Source organism: Callorhinchus milii, unplaced genomic scaffold (genome assembly GCF_018977255.1).
Source record: "Callorhinchus milii isolate IMCB2004 unplaced genomic scaffold, IMCB_Cmil_1.0 Scaffold25, whole genome shotgun sequence".
Classification (NCBI taxonomy): Eukaryota; Metazoa; Chordata; class Chondrichthyes; order Chimaeriformes; family Callorhinchidae; genus Callorhinchus; species Callorhinchus milii.
The window spans coordinates 5310712-5328394 of NW_024704766.1; the positions used below are offsets into that span (position 1 = coordinate 5310712).

The following is a 17683-nucleotide window of genomic DNA, read 5'->3' on the forward strand; positions in this document are numbered from 1 at the left end:
ACTCCCCCCCCCCCCCCACTCTGTCACTCCCCCCTCCCCCCCCACTCTCTCACCTCCCCCCACTCTCTCACCCTCCCCCCACTCTCACCCTCCCCCCACTCTCTCACCCTCCCCCCCCCACTCTCTCACCCTCCCCCCCCCCCCACTCTCTCACCCTCCCTTCCCCCCCCCACTCTCTCACCCTCCCTCCCCCCCCTCTCTCACCCTCCCTCCCCCCCCCCCTCTCTCACCCTCCTCCCCCCGCTCTCTCACCCTCTCCCCCCCCCGCTCTCTCACCCTCCCCCCACCCCCTTCGCTCCCTTTTTCTGCATCGAAATTGGAGCTGTAAACTGCTCCCATCACATCACGTCAGCAGGTGAATAAGTTCATCCATCAGCCTCATGTTAAAAAATAATCATCGCAATCATTTCATTAGGTTTCATCTTGCCTCTCACCCCCACATACACGCACACACACCAATCCTGTGGTTTTCCCTGAGAGTGATTAAGTGTTCTATGGGTGTGAGGTTTTAACAAACAACAGGAAATAGTTTTACGCATTATTCTTGCATTATTTAAAGTGATCTGGATTTTATATTGGCTGCACAGATCCGCATTTATTGCAAAACATCTTTCAATTGCAGTTTTGTATTAGTATTGCGCTCCGGGGCGTTTGTTGAATATGAAATCAATGCTGTCCCCCTCGAAACCAAACTTAATAAATGAAACTTTGCTCTGAGGGTAGCCATGACTTATCAATTAGATTAATTTATAGATTGTTATTAATTTTGGAGTTGAAGTATAGATCAGCCACGATCTGCTGGAATGCTGGAACAAGCTCGAGGGCTGAATGGCCAACTCCTGTTCCTATGTTCCTAGATTCCGGTAACTTTTTGTTTTGGGTTAACACCAAATTGCAAACTTTGAAATGGTTTAAAGCAAATGTAAAGTTCACTTCAAACAATTGTGTTCTGAGAAGCACCTTGTTTTGTCAAATTCTGGGAATTTCATAACTCGCCCTCTACGTAAAACTAAGACAAAATATATTGTGACATTTCCTTCTGTTTTTGGTTTTCGTCAGCTGAGTGTCTGACGCATACAGAAACCCATCACCGGAACTTAAGACTATCCAAACCAAACTGAGAATTTCATACATCCCATCTACATGTGCAATCCCAGAGATGGATTGTTGGAATGGGATGCACTCTCTCTGGAGGGACACATCCTACTTACTTAATTCTGTAAAGTATTAGGTGCAGGTTGGCAAGAGTCGAGGCTTGGGGACTCCAGAGTCTGCTTTGGAGTAATTGCTGGAGTCTAAACCAAGTAAAAACCACATAGCTTGCTATTGATATATATCACTGTCTGGCAAGCTTTCCCACTGCTTGTCCAGCAAGGACCACTGTACCCATTGGTGCTTTGGCTTGCAGGGTTAATAGGAGCTGAGTGGGATGATTCCCAACCCCCAACTACTGGTCTACCTTCCAAGTCCTGACGATGAGCCAGGCACAGGCTGCTGCGCTGTCATCAGCAGTGCCCTAGAATACTGCAGACCTGCCTGGCTCGGGAAAGAGACCACCAAGACCCCCACAGAGGGCTAGCTTGGTTGTAGAATCCATTGCCAAACGTGTCACTTTGGAGCCAGCAGCTTCAAGAAGACTCTGCTTACCCTTCCCCCCCTCTCACCCCCACCCTGCACCCAGAGAAAGGATAATTCCTTCTTCTGATAAGTGCAGAATTTTACAAGACTTTCTCAGTGGTGTAACTCTGAAAATTCAGTGTGGTAGTTTAAACTTCTCATGTGACTTTTAGTCTGAGAATTTGTTCAGACATACTGATTGAAATCTGCAGTCAAGGTCATGGTGGGAGAGCTAGGGCTTTCACATGAAATGAACTATCTGGTCTAACCTGTTAGACTGAAGGTTGACAATATTTGAGCTTCCTGTTCACCTTCAGCTGTAGAAGGAATTGTGTACTTGTAATTTAAAATAAAATGCTATAAAAGATTAACCTTGGCATAGAAATTGACAAGTCGAGGACCATTTGATCCATTGTGTTGCTATTTGCTACTCCAGTGTAATATCTATCCTCATGCCAATTCCCTTCTCGTTTTCCATTCTGTCAGATATTCCAGGCGAGAGAATAATCGTGGGCACTATTCGAGTGTTTACACCATTCTTGTAGGATGTGGGGGGGGGAAAAAAAAACCTGTGTGTTACATACGTATAGGATCTGACTTTCCAATCCAGCATTAGCTGTTTTGCACCTCAGTGATCAGCTCCAACCTGAAATTGGGGTCTTAGTGTTACAGCGCTGTGAAATGTTTGGAATTAATGTAGTATTTCAGGACCTCCTCAACTGCTGAGCTGGAGAATAAGGTTGATTTCAACAGTCTACAGCTAATCCAGTGGTTACTTCTTTTTTTCTTTCAGTTGGTAATGAAGGGGAGAGGAGTCCTTCCACAGGATTCCTCCTAGCTCAGTGTAGATAAAGTCTGTGTTTATCAATCTAGATTCCATATTGGATCTTTTGGTTGCAAGCAAAGCTGCATCGGGTACAGATAGTGACTCATATCTTCACAAATTAGTGGGAGATGAAAGTGGCTAGGAGTGACTACAATGGTGGTAATCTTTCCATATTAAAATCTGGGGTAAATGTTAAACTTTATATAAAAAAGTAACTTGCTAGCGAATATAATCAAGGAAGGTTCACACATACTGTACGTTTGTGAACTCTCAATATAATTTTGAGGTGAAGGTAGGTATTGTGTCAGCAGAATGCATTCTCTTTAGCAGAGTCTCTCTGTGTTAAGGAAAAGTAAACAGGGTTTGCAAATGTTATTGAGATGCTTATCTGACTGATAGCTTAGTTTGTTGACCTGATTCTGAAACGGTTACTCTGGCAATGATGATAAAGATCGTGGCATAGTCTAATGCTGTTTTTAAAATCATAGCTAACTACTGTATTGATTCAGAATGGAATTAAAGATAATAATGATGAGATTTAATTATAATAATAATCCTTGCATTTGATCTAGCGCCTTATCACGTTGTTGAAATGTCTCAAAGCACTCCACAGAATATATTGCAAAGTGGGTTGACTGTATTTGTGGATTGTGCACAGCATGATTACTGATTCATGATTGCTGTCTTTAAGATTCTAAAGGGGCGAGACAATATAGGTCATGATGGGCTGTTTCAACTTGTCCAGAATAATAAAACTAGAGGACACGGCCTGCGATTGAAGGGAGCTAAATTCAGAACAAATCTACCCAAACACTATTTCAGTGAGTGAATGGTGAACCTGTGGAACAGGTTCCTAGGGAGATGGTTGAAGAAGGAAGTGTTGATTCTTTCAAGCACAGATTAGATAATAATAGTAATACTAATAATTCTTGCATTTGATATAGCGCTTTTCACGTCTTCTAGACGTCTCAAAGCGCTTCGCAGAGTATGCTGTAAAGTGAATATTTGTGTGTAAAATGTTGTATAGCTGATCCCCTGGGGTAGGGGGGAATCAGTAAATGGGGGCTAGGGATGACTGGGCCTTGTTGGACGATGCCTAGTCTCCCTCTGGGGCAAACAGTCACCCAAAATCGCTCACTCACTCCATGGCTGTTTGTGGGACACTGCTGCTACGTTTCAGCCAACAAAATAGAGTCAATCCACTTTACAATATGTTCTGTGAAGCGCTTTGAGACATCTTAACGACGTGATAGGGTCCTATATCAAATGCAAATATTATTATCATTGAATTCAGGAACCCAGTGTTTGTGGAGTTGTGATTGTAAACCTATATCCTACCAACCAGCAGTACAAAACATTGGGATTGCAAAAGCAATCTGTTGCAATATCCGGAAATAATTTGTTCAAAATGCTGATAATGCTTAACAGTACCTCTACACTGGAAACTTGCATTTATTCATAAGCGCAGTTTTCAGAGAGTGGGTGTCAGTCTTTGAAATTACATCAATCACGGTGATTACTCCGAAATGCTGGATTTCAGTGGACTGAGAGGAGGAGGTGCTGAAGAGAATCAATAAATCATGGGGTTTACAGCACAGAAGGAGGCGTTCAGCTGAGTGTCTGCTGAACGTATTAGCTCTCCCACTGGACCAATCTATTCTGTACACTGGATCTATGCACCTCAAGAACACCTCAGAATCCTACCAATAAAGGGAGCAGTGTGTAATTAAATATAATTATGTGAAAGTCACCATAAAGATTTCCTTATGTAAGAACTTGCGAGGCGAAAAGGGTTCATCCAGTTTGCCTTCCACCATCCCGGCAGTCACACGACATGTTGTGGCCCAAACTACGTGTTGTATCCCGAGATATTGTTTTCTAACAAAATCTATCTTAACTTCCTTCTTTCTTTCAACCCCCCCCCCACCCCCCAATCTTCTCCCCCATCTGCCGTCATCGAAAAATCAGTTTTAGTGAAGGTAGAAGGTAACATTCTAATGTTAAATATTAAGAGGAAAGGTGAAAGGAGATGGGGAAAGAATCCGAGAGACATTTGGCAGGATTGTGTTTCATCTCACTGAATTGCCATTTATACGTATTGGGAATGGTGGCTGAAGTCGCAGCAAAGCTGCAGCGTTGCCAAATCATTTACATATTGTTAAGAGAGACTGCGTGGTGGCAAAGTGATGAAAGACTGCCTGGTGGCACACAGATAATCTGCTTCCTTTGGGTTTTTTAGCTGTAAGAACCGAACTTCTGGTTGATTCAGACTACTTATTTGTGCTGCAGATTGCTGTGAATGTACTGTATGGTTTCCAGGTTACCCAATTAATAAGAGTATCTGGGTTTGCTATAAAATGAGAGTCACGCAGCACAAGCTGGTAGAGTTCATGGTGAACCATTTTGTAATAGGTTAGGAATCCCTGCAATGAATTCTAGACGCATTAAATTGTAATCTGGCCGTCAGTAGCTCTTTTTTTTTAAAAAAACTGATGATACTTGAGTGTCTTTGTCCTTCCGTCCACTCCTGAGTTGATGACTCAAATTGAATATAGTCTAATCTGCTGGTTGTGATATTGTTTATCACTGTATCCAATACATTGTTGGTAAAACAAGGATTCAGAATAAACACTATTCGCTTTCGGAATATTTCCCCCCAGTCGCTTTTCCGGTGGTGGGGGGGAATATTTCCATCATCAGTCGGTCGGTCAGTCAATTCACGACTGTTTGTGGGACATTGCTGTGTGCAATTGGCTGGCGGGTTTCGCTGCAAAATAAGTCAATTCACTTTGCAGTATATCCTGTGAAGCACTTTGAGACATCTCAAAGATGTGATCAGGCGGGATATCAAATGCAAGTATCGTTATTATTATAGCCTATGTTTGTAATTAGCAGTGAGCTCTCATAATGCATGCTGCAATACATTCAGGGCCAGTTGCTCCAACTTGTGTTTCAGCCTCAAGGCAAATGCATTAAAGCCTCAACTTTTGTTTCTCTCTTGCAATTCTTCATGAGTCAGTGTTCAAACAAGCGGGGGAAAAAAACTCCCTTCTCCATTCTCGCATTAACTTTCCCTGGCATAGTAGTTTCATTTTGAATCATATCACAGAGATGATATCAAACACCATCAAAGTTAATTCGAAGGAAGCTTTAATTCACACATCTGGAAATTCTTCTTTGTAATTTTATCCCTTCCTTTGCAAATGTCGAGAGCTTGACCTTTTCCTTTTACATGCGCGTCTTCCTCCACATGCCCTGTGTAAGATGATGGAGATGTCCGAAGCAGAAACACACTCAAGAACAGCCACGTAACTTTATGTTCAACCTACCTCTATCTGCACAACAACCACCTTGCTTACCTTTCATTTATCTCCAGAGCATATTGGTACTAGAAACTGGTATTTTCTCTTATCACTACAATATGACAGTGGCTGGGAACAAATAGCAGATGATGGGGGAGCTGAGCTAAGCATATGAGACAAGTACCAGAATTCTGTTTCTGCAAAAGATAGTGCAATAATGACAATGTTTGAGGTAGCTCGTCTGTTACAGTAGTACACAGCAGAACTGAGAATTCACACCCATGCTGGAGGTTTGAGTGGAGGGGTACCTGTGAAATTAATGCAATACAAACTATGCTCTGGGTAACTCTGCAGTAGATAGGAACCTGGGTGTTAGTCGATTGGAGGATCATTTTTCTGGGAATAAAAATCCCTTCCCAAAAAATTAAATGAATAATTTGGTCACTTAATCCACGATTGTTTGTAGGCAATGCTGTGCACAATTAACTGCTGCGTTTCGCCCATAATATATATAGTCCATTTACTTTGCAGTGTAATCTATGAAGAGCTTTGAGACGTCTCAATGACATGTATCAGATGCTAGGATTATTCTTGTATATGGTTCAGTAGTGAAACTGAAAACAATATTAACTGCCTCTAACGGATATGATGACTATTTTGTCTCATGGGATTTCTCGGTTGGTGGTGCAAAGCCTGTTTGTGTTGTAATGAAACAAGCCACAAGCCCGAAATGGCCTCTTGAGGAATGCTGCGGTCATCAATTTATATTGCATAAATGCCAAGAGTTATCTGTAGTGAAACCCAATACTCCCAGTGGGCCATTAAACAATTGTAAGGTATATTCTGTGTTAGAATCTCTTCCGGAACTCGCTTGCTTGCGTTCCATCACACTTTAAAATGTGTTTTGAGGAAGTCAAAATATTGTTTGAGAATGCTTATGGATTTTTAGTATAGTCAATAACCTTGAAGCAATTGCTGATTTTTCTTTGTGCACGGACATTGATGGGGGACATACACGTTTAATTTTATATTTTATTAATAATATTTGAAATAGCTATTCCAATTTCCTCGGTGATTAAAACATATTTATTCCTTGTTATTTTTATGTTGAGAAAAATTGAAAGTTAGTAACTTTGCAAAAAAGTTTTAGTATATTTTAATGCTGATTGCTATTTTTTTTCGGTGGAGGGGGAATATGACTAATGGATGGTGAAATAGGTGGCTTAATATTACTACCATTTGTGATCCTAATGCACTACATTTTAAATTGTGAGTTGTTTTTAGTTTTGTTTCAAATAATTAGTCTTTTGAATTCAGTGAATATTGTGGACAACCGTGCACTCCGTATAATACTTGGACATTATGGAAGCATTTTGGTAAACTAAAACGCTTTTAATAAAGTTTTATTTTGGTAATTGAAGAGTTAATTGAAGTATTACATGAAATTCATATTTTGGTATTTAACATTAATGTGTTAAGTGAACCCCTTTGTTGCCATTTAAACTCTATATTCTGAAAAGTGACTGCCAAAGCTTCAGTTTAATGGAAGATCTCTAGTTTAGTCGATTAGAATGAACCAATTTGCATTTAAATGGCTGAAGCATGTAAATTGCCCTTTCCAGAGTGACTAAGCAACTTTGATTAGCTTCTGATTACAGTAATCAATAGAAGTAATTATCAGGATTTGATCAGGTATGGTAATTGCAGGCTGTAATCCTTTCAGTCTAAATAATCCTCAAGTAGAATCGACTTTTATAAGTACTTTCATTCCTTGACTCTACCTTAAAAGTGATAAATCAGGAACGGGGTTACAAGAAAATGTGTTGAGTTGTTTAAAAACCTGACTGGTGGGAATGATTAACTGATGTGAGGCTGTGTCATAACCCCTTTAATGACCATGGCCACTCAAACCCGAGAGATAGTTTAGCACCACTTGCTGACGTTTTCAGAAATATGGTTGGTTTCCTACTTATTGAAGTGGATTTGCTCATCACTGCGGAATTCCTCTTGCGAGTAATGACTGAACAGTTTGTATGGCAATCCCAAGTTCGAGACAGACGTGCAGTTGCATATGTAGCTTCCCCGCCATGATCTATAGAGAGATGAGAAAGTATCTCCATAGATCCTGGCTATTTTCATTTGGTCAGCCGGGTGTCTGACACATACAGAGACCCATCACCGTTGCTTAAGAGTCTCCAAACCAAGCTGAGGATTCCAGGCATCCCACCTACACACGGAAATCCCAGAGATAGATTGTTGGAATGGAATGCACTCTCTCTCTCTCTCTCTCTCTCTCTCTGGAGGGATGCATCCTACTTGCATAATTTTGGAAGGTATTAGGCGCATGTTGGCAAGAGACAAGGCTTGGGGACCCCAGAATGTGCGTTGGGGTACTGCCGTTGATATTGCTGTCTGGCAAGCTTCCCCGCTGTTAGACAGCAGTATCAGTGACAATCTATTGGTTTTAGCTGGTTAGATGCCAGCAGTTACCCAAACCAGAATACCCCAAGCCTTGGCCATTGCCAACCTGCGCCTCGCAAGCTGCATTTCTTAGGCAGTGCTCTAGTAGTGCAAAGTGACCTCCCATGCAGTTCTGTATCACGCAGTATTGCTGATTCTTTCTGCCTGCGCACCTACAAGAATGCTTTGATCAGATGCCTTTCAAGCAAAAATGTCAATGTTGATACTTTTTAAGATGCCATGAATCAAAGGAAGAGGGTGGTGGGTGGGTCAGTGAAGCAGGGACAGAGATGAGTTGCTCAGTACGTAGTCACTACACTTACACGGTATATTCTGTGAAGCTCTTTGAGACGTCTCAAGTGACGTGATAAGACACTATCTCAAATGCAAAGATTATTATTATTATAGAGGAACTTGGATTCTAGAAGTTCTCTATACGGAGAGGAGCAACATTAAAATTTTCTCTCATTGCTTGACCAGCTGACTGCGAATGGTGAGAGGCAGTCAAAATAACGTGAGGAGAAGAGAATTACAATGTTTAATTGTTTTGAAGTGTTTCCTCTGACTGTGCCTGAGCCCTGTACACTGCAGCTACTCTCTATGTATATGTAAGATACGTAAGTTGACAAGGCATTAATGGTAGAATTAATTAGAAATGTTGTAACTAACCCCGATTAAACTAGGAAGATTCTGGGCAAGGAATAAGTACCACTCTCCCAACTTGTAGGCTTAAACTCATCGATTTGATGTTGCTTGTTTTTGTCTTCATATGCAGTATTAACTGCCATTTTGAGCTGCTGTGTTTTATATGAAGTAGATGCCATATTCAATCTCTTGGCTTGCGTAAATCTGTCATTTCTTTGTATTGATATTTTATTTTTTGAGACCTCGGAGCTTGATAGTTATTTCACGCATGAAAGTCGTACTGCTTTTGATAATAATAATTCTTGCATTTGATATAACGCCTTGTCAACTTGTTGGGATGTCTCAAAGCTACTATTTGTGTATTCAACCTAATCAGATCCTCTGGGTAATACAACTAAAGTGTAGCTAAACAAACTGCTTGTTGGATATCCTGACATATTCCAGTAGTGTTAATGTTTCTGTTTGGACTTTATTTCAGGTAAATCTCAACGACTCCCACAATCAGATGGTGGTTCACTGGGCTGGAGAGAAAAGCAATGTCATTGTTGCGCTTGCTCGAGATGCTCCAATCTCACACGAGCCTCACCCCAGTTCTGTAAGTAAAATCTCTCTGAAAGGATGACTTGCATTTGAACATTGCGTTGTAGTAGAAAACTTTAGATTTTAATGACCAGGTTTGCAATCTGCTTCTTCGGAGGAGTTTTTAGGGATCCTCAATTTCCAGAATAACCTCGTCTGAAAACTTTGTTCCGTGTGTGCGTATAGGTGTGTGTGTGTATATATATATAATATTCCTTGCTTTATCACGTCTTTGAATTGTCTCAAAGCGCTTCATGGACTAAACTGTAAAGTAAATTGACTGTATATTTTGTGGGTGAAACGCAAAACACGTTATGTTTGAAGACTTTGAAAACCCGTTTGTCCACAAAATATACAGTCACTGCAATTTACAGTATATTCTGTGAAGCGCTTTGAGATGGATCGATAACTCGCTACATCAAATGCAAGGATTATTGTTATAATGTTTTTTGTATTAGAAATTTAACTGGGTACATAGAGAATATATACTTAATTTTGATTGCACACTTAATGGGTTTCCACTACAACTTGTACTTAAAAACCACTGAGGTATTTTAGTTGTAGGACGTCAGAAAGGAAAGAAAAACACTGTCTCATTAAATCTAATGGAGCAGAAAGCTGCACTATTATTCTGTTTACTTCTTATGCAATGCAGCAACCTCCAGTAACTGCTAGATCACGTGGCAAAAGTCAATGATCTAGAAAATGAAAGGTATAAATCCTTAGCTCTCTCTAGGCCTTCAAATTGAAAGAGCAAATTCATGTAAGCCTTTTGATCCGAGACTACCTAACCAGGTGTGGAACGGTGCTAAATTTCTGGCTTCAGAGTTGCATCTTAAGGGGACGTACTTTTTAAGCATCTTTTTATGGGTGAGAAGTTGATGAGCTATGTGCAACATTGGGTAAATACATCAATTGGGCGTGATTTTTAGCTGTTAAACTGCTTTAGTCTCTACATTGTCCAATCTGGAGATTGAGAGCTGAGATGCATTGTTATTCAGCACAAAAGAGTCATATATGCTGTATCTGATGGTGCTTTGTTATAATGATAAGAATCCTATAATGATAAATGTCCTACATCTCAGTACCAACATCACTCATCTCGATGAGCATAAACATTCACCAAGTTACAAATTTAGCGTAAGCCGGTCAAAATTTTCCCAAATGTTTTCGTTTTGGAAGTGCAGATGATTTTTCTGCCTCTTGGCTTAGGAGACCTGTTTACAACCACACATCAGCAAGTATGTAGAAAGCTGCGACTAAGCAAGGTATTATGTTTCGCCTGTGTTCCTTCGGGCCCTGTAACCAGGGAACCGTTGTTGTTTTGTAAAAGGTTTGCTTGGCTGGTGAAGTCGCAGTGGGCTGGAGAGATCCCTGTAGTACTGACACTCCCAGACTCTCCTGCCCTCCTCCCCTGCCCTCCTCCCCTGCCCTCCTCCCCTGCCCTCCTCCCCTGCCCGCCTCCCCTGCCGCGCCCAAAGCTGAATTTGGCATGTGTGCAGCTAATTTGTATGAATGGGGAGGGGGGCAATATGTACAAAATAATTTTTTTCAGGTCCGAATGTTTTTAGATGCAAAGTCACTTGAAGCATTGTCAATCTTTCAATGCTTTTAATACTGATTAGATGGCTGATGGCCCTGTGACAGGGGGAAGTTATTTCAGGCCACTGGTATCTTTACTTGTGTGTGTAAATCATTGGGATGCCGTATAACTCAGTGCTGAACACCTGCCTGAAGCGTTCACTCTCAATCCACGACTGTTTGTGGGACGCTGCTGTACGCATTTGGCTGTCGCGTTTTGCCCACAATGTGCAGTCAATTCACTTTACAGTATATTCTGTGAAGTGCTTTTAGATGTCTCGAAGACGTGATAAAGGGCTGCGTCAAATGCTATTATCACACATTATTTCCCGCTTTTTAAGTTTTCATTTCAAACCATTAGCATGATCTTCAACACGACTATGTCACTGTTCTCTGAAGTTTGCTGTGTTTTTTTGCCTCCCAAACAAAATGGATAGTTCAATACACTGTTTTCAACTTTTTATCTTTACACAGGTATATGTCTCTTATAATTATGGAAAAACCTTCAAAAGAATTCAAGACAAGTTCAAGCCAGTCGATAGGAAGATAAACGAGACAATTATTTCTCAGTTTTACCACAGTCCTGCAGATAACAAACGGGTAAGGAAGATTTCTGTTAATGTGGGAAAGGCTTTGAAGTCGAGCTTGGTTCCTAATTATTTAAAACAAAGATGTTCTTCATTCAAGAGATAGATGAAAACATTTTCCTACATCTTTCAAATTGCAGCCTTATCAAATTTGTCATACCAGTAGCTAAGTGTAGAATTGCAAACTAGTTAAAGAAACTTTTGTTGGCATGGAAATGTCAGCCTGCATAAGATCTAGTGATCAAATCCAATGTTCCAAGCCATTATAGATTTATACTGGTAATAGTACTTGAACATTTTTAGTAACCTTGAGGCAAGGAGTCTGATTGTACTGAGGGGCATTAATACTTCTGGGTAGATTTTAATTTTGCTGAGAAAAAGAACTGTCATAATGTATAGCTAAATGTGCATTTTTTCTGCCTTATTTTCCAGTATATGTTTGTGGATACTAAAAACCACTATATGTGGGTCACCCTCAACTTCTGCAATGATGTCCAAGGTTTTTCAGTTCCGTTCACTCCGACTGATCTCCTAATGCATAGCAGGGATCCCAACCTAGTTCTGGGATACGACAGCTCACACCCAAACAAGCAGGTACTCTCTCTTCCAGTCTCTCAGGATTTGTTGGGGGTCAGCCGGATGTCTGACATGTGCAGAAGCCCATCATTATGCTTAAGAGTATCCAAACCAAGCTGAGATTTCCATGCATCCCACCTACACATGGATGGTTAGAATAAAATGCACTCTCTCTCCTGCTTATCTAATTCCGGAAAGCATTAGGTGCAGGTTGGCAAGAGCCAAGGCTTGGGGACCCCAGAGTTTACGTTTATCTGCTGGAGTCTAATCAGCTAAACTGCATAGCTTGCCATTGATAGCTTGCTATCTGGCAAACTTTCCTGCTGGTTGTCCAACTAGAACCATGCTACCTATTAGGGCTTTGGCTTGCAGGGTTAACAGGAGCTGAGTGGGACGCTTACCTGCCTAGTGACTAGTCTGACCTTTCAGATCCTGATGATGAGTCAGGCTAGAGTTGTTGATAAGAGGCAAATTTATTGACGTCCCTACTACGCATTAACCATGGTAGGCAGCTGTCTGTAAATTTCTTGAGACCTAAGCTAACGGTGATAGCTTCTTACAATTCACCATGATTAGTCTTAGATTTTCAGAACCAAATGGCAAAGGCTACTGACGGGACACGGGTAAGTAACTGGATTAGCTCGTCTATAAAAAGAGTTTTCATGGAGCTGGAGTTTGATAGGGTTTTAGGATAGGATTTGTTTTAGGATCTGTTCCAGGGGAAACCAGCCAGTGAATGTGAATTGGATTATCAGTGTATTATTTTATTCACATGATGCATTAGTATTTGCAGTTCTGCTTTATGCATTGTGTGTGGTGTGTTTTTGGTGAAGATTAGCTGCCACATGTGCCTATATAACTGTCACTATACTTCCAACTAATCAATTGTGGGAAGCGGTTTGAGACGTTTGAATGTGATAAGGTGCTACGTCAAAAGCAAGTGTTATTTAAACCAAATCTACTGCTAAACTTTATTCATCAGCAGAATTAATACGGCAGTCAGCCAGGCATGCATCTCTGTTAGGAACGACCAGCTCATGGGAATAATGTTAAGCAAACTGCCAAGGTCTTAAGATTAATCTGCAATTGACCTCCTGGAGGTAGGGTTTTGCCTACACCTCAAGATCTCTAACCTAGATACTCCTGCTTAAGCATTTCAAGTTGGCTTGTAGATGCAGGATTTAATAATAATCCTTGCATTTGATATAGCATCTTATCACGTCTTCGAGACTTCTCAGATTATTAGATGAGTGGTGCGGTTCCACTCCCCGTTTGGACAGGGTCCATGACTTTCAATTATAAGATAATTTGCAGGATATTCTGTACAGTGCAGTGACTGTGTTTTGTGGCAGAATATTCTTGTTGCCTGAGGAGAACATGAGGTTTCTCACTCTTTCAGCAGATGAAATAACTTCATCTTTGAGTAGAAGGTTATCAGTTACGCTATTCATGTAGGTGCTCAGCTCCTTCGTGTTGGGCTATTGAAGTAGATTTTACAACCACTCTAAACTTTGCCTTTTGGAATGGGAATGATGAATATCTCTGTATGTTAGCAATGAATTGTGTGTGATTTTGTGTGTGTGTGTGAGCTCACACCTGTGCATGCAAGTTAGTTTCCTGACGCTGTGTTGATTATGTTTTGTCTTGCCTTGCAGCTTTGGAAGTCAGACGACTTTGGACAAACGTGGATTTTGATTCAGGAACATGTCAAAGCTTTCTATTGGTGTGTGTGTGTATATATATATATATATTAATGTTCTGTGAAATAATTTCTCAGAAGTTCTTTGCTTTTTGGGGGTCAGCCGGGTGTCCCAACACGTGCGGAAACCCATCACCATGTTTAAGTGTATCCAAACAAAACTGAGAATTCCAGGCATCCCACCTCCACATGGAAATCCCAGAGCTAGTTTGTTGGAATGGAATGCGCACCCTCTCTCCCAAGAGAGACGCTTTCTGCTTACCCAATTCCAGATGGTATTAGGCGCAGGTTGCCAAGAGGCAAGGCTTGAGTTTCATAGTTATAATAATAATGTTTGCATTTGATATAGCGCTTTTCATGTCTTCTAGACATCTCAAAGAGCTTCACAGAATATGCTGTAAAGTGAATTGACCGTATATTTGTGGGCGAAACACAGCAACCAATTGCGCACAGCAGCATCCCACATACAACTGTGGATTGAAAATGACCAATTTATTATTGTTTTTTGGAGGGATTATTATTAGGCGTGTGGAGTAAGGAGACTTGCCCAAGTTATATTAATTAAATAGTTACATTAGTTACCCAGGTTTTGTGTGTTTTTTTTTTCTTTTTGGGGTGTATGTTGTGCTGTGTATGTAATGATGCCATCTGGCTTTGCAGGGGAGTGGAACCATACGACTCATCTACCATGGTTTACGTTGAACGACAAGAACCGATAGGCTCCTCAAGCATCATCCGTAGCACTGACTTTTTTCAGACTGAAGAAAACCACGAGTTACTTTTGGACGCGGTCGATGACTTTCAATTACAAGATAAATACATGTTTGCCACAAAAACCGTGGTAAGTTTTGTTTTTGTTCCCCCCTACGCGCCCCCAAGAAATATATTCATATATTCTTACAGAGTTGAAGCCCTGCCTTCTGCAATGACACAGACAAACATAGATGTGAGCTGCTTAGTGACTGCTGTGTTTATCAAAACGGAATCACGTCAATACTGGGAAGTAATCATTTGCATCTTCAGGTCCAAACCTAACCCGCTTTTCTATGTTCACGATTTCAAATACCAATTCCATGCTTCTATGCTAGAATATAAAATGACTTCACAGTCTGTGCAACACAGTGCAGCAACCGACCGGTAAGGATGTGGCATGGTTCCATCTAACCATTGCAGGAGAGATTAACAATTTAGATTCTAAGTTAGCTAAATTCCTTCCACCCTTGTTCCTATAATTTGATATGTACCAACTGTTATATGCAGCTGAACTGTGGATATCAATGTATTGCTTTCACAGCGATAATACAACTGCATTTAATACAATGAATACCAGCACTTGTGGATGGAATTTAATTTGCTGTGATGGATACTAGATGTCTAGGTTGAATTGAAATGTCCTCAATTTATGTTTTCTTCTTGTCAAAAAGCTGGTTCTGTAGCCTGAGCATTAAATCACCCACACTGAAACTTAACTTTCTGAAATTAACGCACTTGTTACATGGCATTCAAGACTGAGGGGGATAGATTTTATTAGGTGAGGGTATCAAGGGATATGGGAATTGAGATACAGATCAGCCATGATCTGTGTTCATGGCTGATTCCAATGGCATGGTGTGGCGGTTCCTTTTTCTAAGTTCAAGTACTGTGTTTGATGTATGGGAGATGTTGTGCTAAGCAGAATAGTCTGTATTCAATGCAGCTGAAATTATTAAATTTCTTCTGCCTCTGTTACTGAATAGTCCAAATGTGTTATTTCCTGTTAATGTTGCGGTTTACAGAGCCAGTTTAATTAGCGAGACTTCCTCCCTACCATAGCACCTGCATGTATATTGTCAAATATATGGTGCATTTCCTGATCTAAGCTTCAGAGAGCTATTGCTCAACAAAAAGACAGCAAACACTGAATCCCCCTCTCATTGCATCAAAACACGATTGGAAGAGATCCTTAAGAATTCATGTATTGTGCAGAAATTTGGTAGAGTCAGGGAAAGAATAAAATGGTAAACAATTAAAAAGTAATGGAAATACACTGCTGAAACAGGATATAGTGAATTTTTTTCTTGTTCTAACACACCCATCACTGTTGCTTAAGAGTATCCAAACCAAACTGAGAATTCCATGCATCCCACCTACACATGGAAATCCCAGAGATAGATTAATGGAATGCACTCTCTCTCTCCCTCCCTGGAGAGACACATCCTGCTTATCTAATTTTGGAAAGTATTAGGCGTAGGTTGGCGAGAGCTAAGGCTTGAGGGACCCCAGAGTGTGCAATGGGGTAACTGCTGGAGTCTAACCAGCTAAAACTGCAAAGCTTACCATTGATATCACTGTCTGGCAAGCTTTCCCACTGCTTGACCAGCTAGGAACACCTACCCTTTAGGGCTTTGGCTTGCAGGGTTGACAGGAGCTGAGTGGGATGACTTCCTACCTCCAGTCTACAGTGGAAAAGATTATTAGAAAACTAAGGAATCTACTGTGTTATGAGCAAAGCTTTATTCCATGAACCTATTAGAAGGAATCATTAAGTTGTCAGTTTTGCAAACAGAATAGGCGATGCTCCTCCAGTAGAAGTTTTAACAGTGACTACCAGACTTAATACAAGTTTTGTTCAAAGAGATTTTGAAGATAAATTCTCAGTCCTTTATCCTTGAAAAGTTAAATGTACAAACCCTTTCTTCTGCACATTGTGTTGTTTTTTCCCCCTCCCATTTGATTGAACTGTGTGCTAATTGAATATTTTTAGTGCTCGCATTCAAATGTTTTGTTTAAAAAAGAATTAATGCCACAGTACTCCAAGTCGCACAATGAATCTAAAGCTTATAAATGTCAGTATAATATTGAGGAATTTTACTTGCAGAGCCCTGACACTTAGTTTTGCTCACTCACATCCTGAAATTGTTGCTCACTGCACTTTCTCCCTTTCTTTCTCTGTATATGCTGCTAGAAAGCTAATGAAGAAATATTTCTCAAGGGCAGTAGTGTATGGCTGTTTGTCTATGATTCTGAAGAGCAGACGACAAAATACAGATTTCCTGCCTTGCTGTCTGGTTTACTAATTAACTGTATTACTGCCTGTGAGATTGAATGGCAGCACTTGAATTTTTATTTCAGACTCTGATTAATGTGTAACGCAGCAAATCTGTTCTGATCTGGAAAAGTATAAACCAAAACATTCCAAGATCAGCCGAGTGGATAACTATCAATGGATACTCCTTCAGATTGCAGGCATGATGGTTTGAGTGGCTCTTGCGACGTAAAATGATATGATTTTATAAAAGGCAAAATATTACAGATGCTGGAAATCTGAAATAAAAACAGAAGTCGCTGGGAACGCTAAGCAGGTCAGCAAGCATCTATGGAGATAGGAAAGTGGGTTAACCGATGACCTTTTGTCAGAACTGGGGAATGTTGGAAAGTTTATAAGGACAAACAAGAAGGGGGCAGGGAAAGAAAGAGAGAGGAAAAAAATAGGTGGAGGATGATGAGATGATCGAGGTGTTGAAGGTGCAAGATAAAAGAAGGTAATAGTAGGAGATTAGCGAATGAGAAGATGTGTCTGTGATGTTTTGCTTAAATAAATTGTTGCTGTTGGGTTTAGCTCACCTATTTAGAGGCTTATGTTTGAAAGGGAATAAAGTCCTCCAATTACTTTTTGTCTCTGCTAAGGTGACCATAAAGCTGTGCTGCAACAGGCAAAGCATGAAAAGATAGGATTAATTTTGTGAAACTCAACAAGTTGTGGATTTTCTTTGTGTGCCGGTCTTTAAAGTGATCTAGAGAGAGTAGATGTTGGCATTTAAGTCCTGAATGT

General features: G+C 40.6%; 1 protein-coding gene across 1 annotated transcript in view; it reads left to right on the plus strand.

The window, feature by feature from the left end:
* The window catches only part of sorl1 (sortilin-related receptor, L(DLR class) A repeats containing), a 66803-nt gene that overhangs the window by 1673 nt on the left and 47447 nt on the right, over nucleotides 1–17683 (plus strand). Inside the window, exons 3-7 of the mRNA XM_042343832.1 lie at nucleotides 9329–9445; nucleotides 11485–11610; nucleotides 12030–12191; nucleotides 13829–13896; nucleotides 14533–14713. Of these exons, the coding sequence (XP_042199766.1) occupies nucleotides 9329–9445; nucleotides 11485–11610; nucleotides 12030–12191; nucleotides 13829–13896; nucleotides 14533–14713 (654 nt within the window). The remainder of the gene's footprint in view (nucleotides 1–9328; nucleotides 9446–11484; nucleotides 11611–12029; nucleotides 12192–13828; nucleotides 13897–14532; nucleotides 14714–17683) is intronic.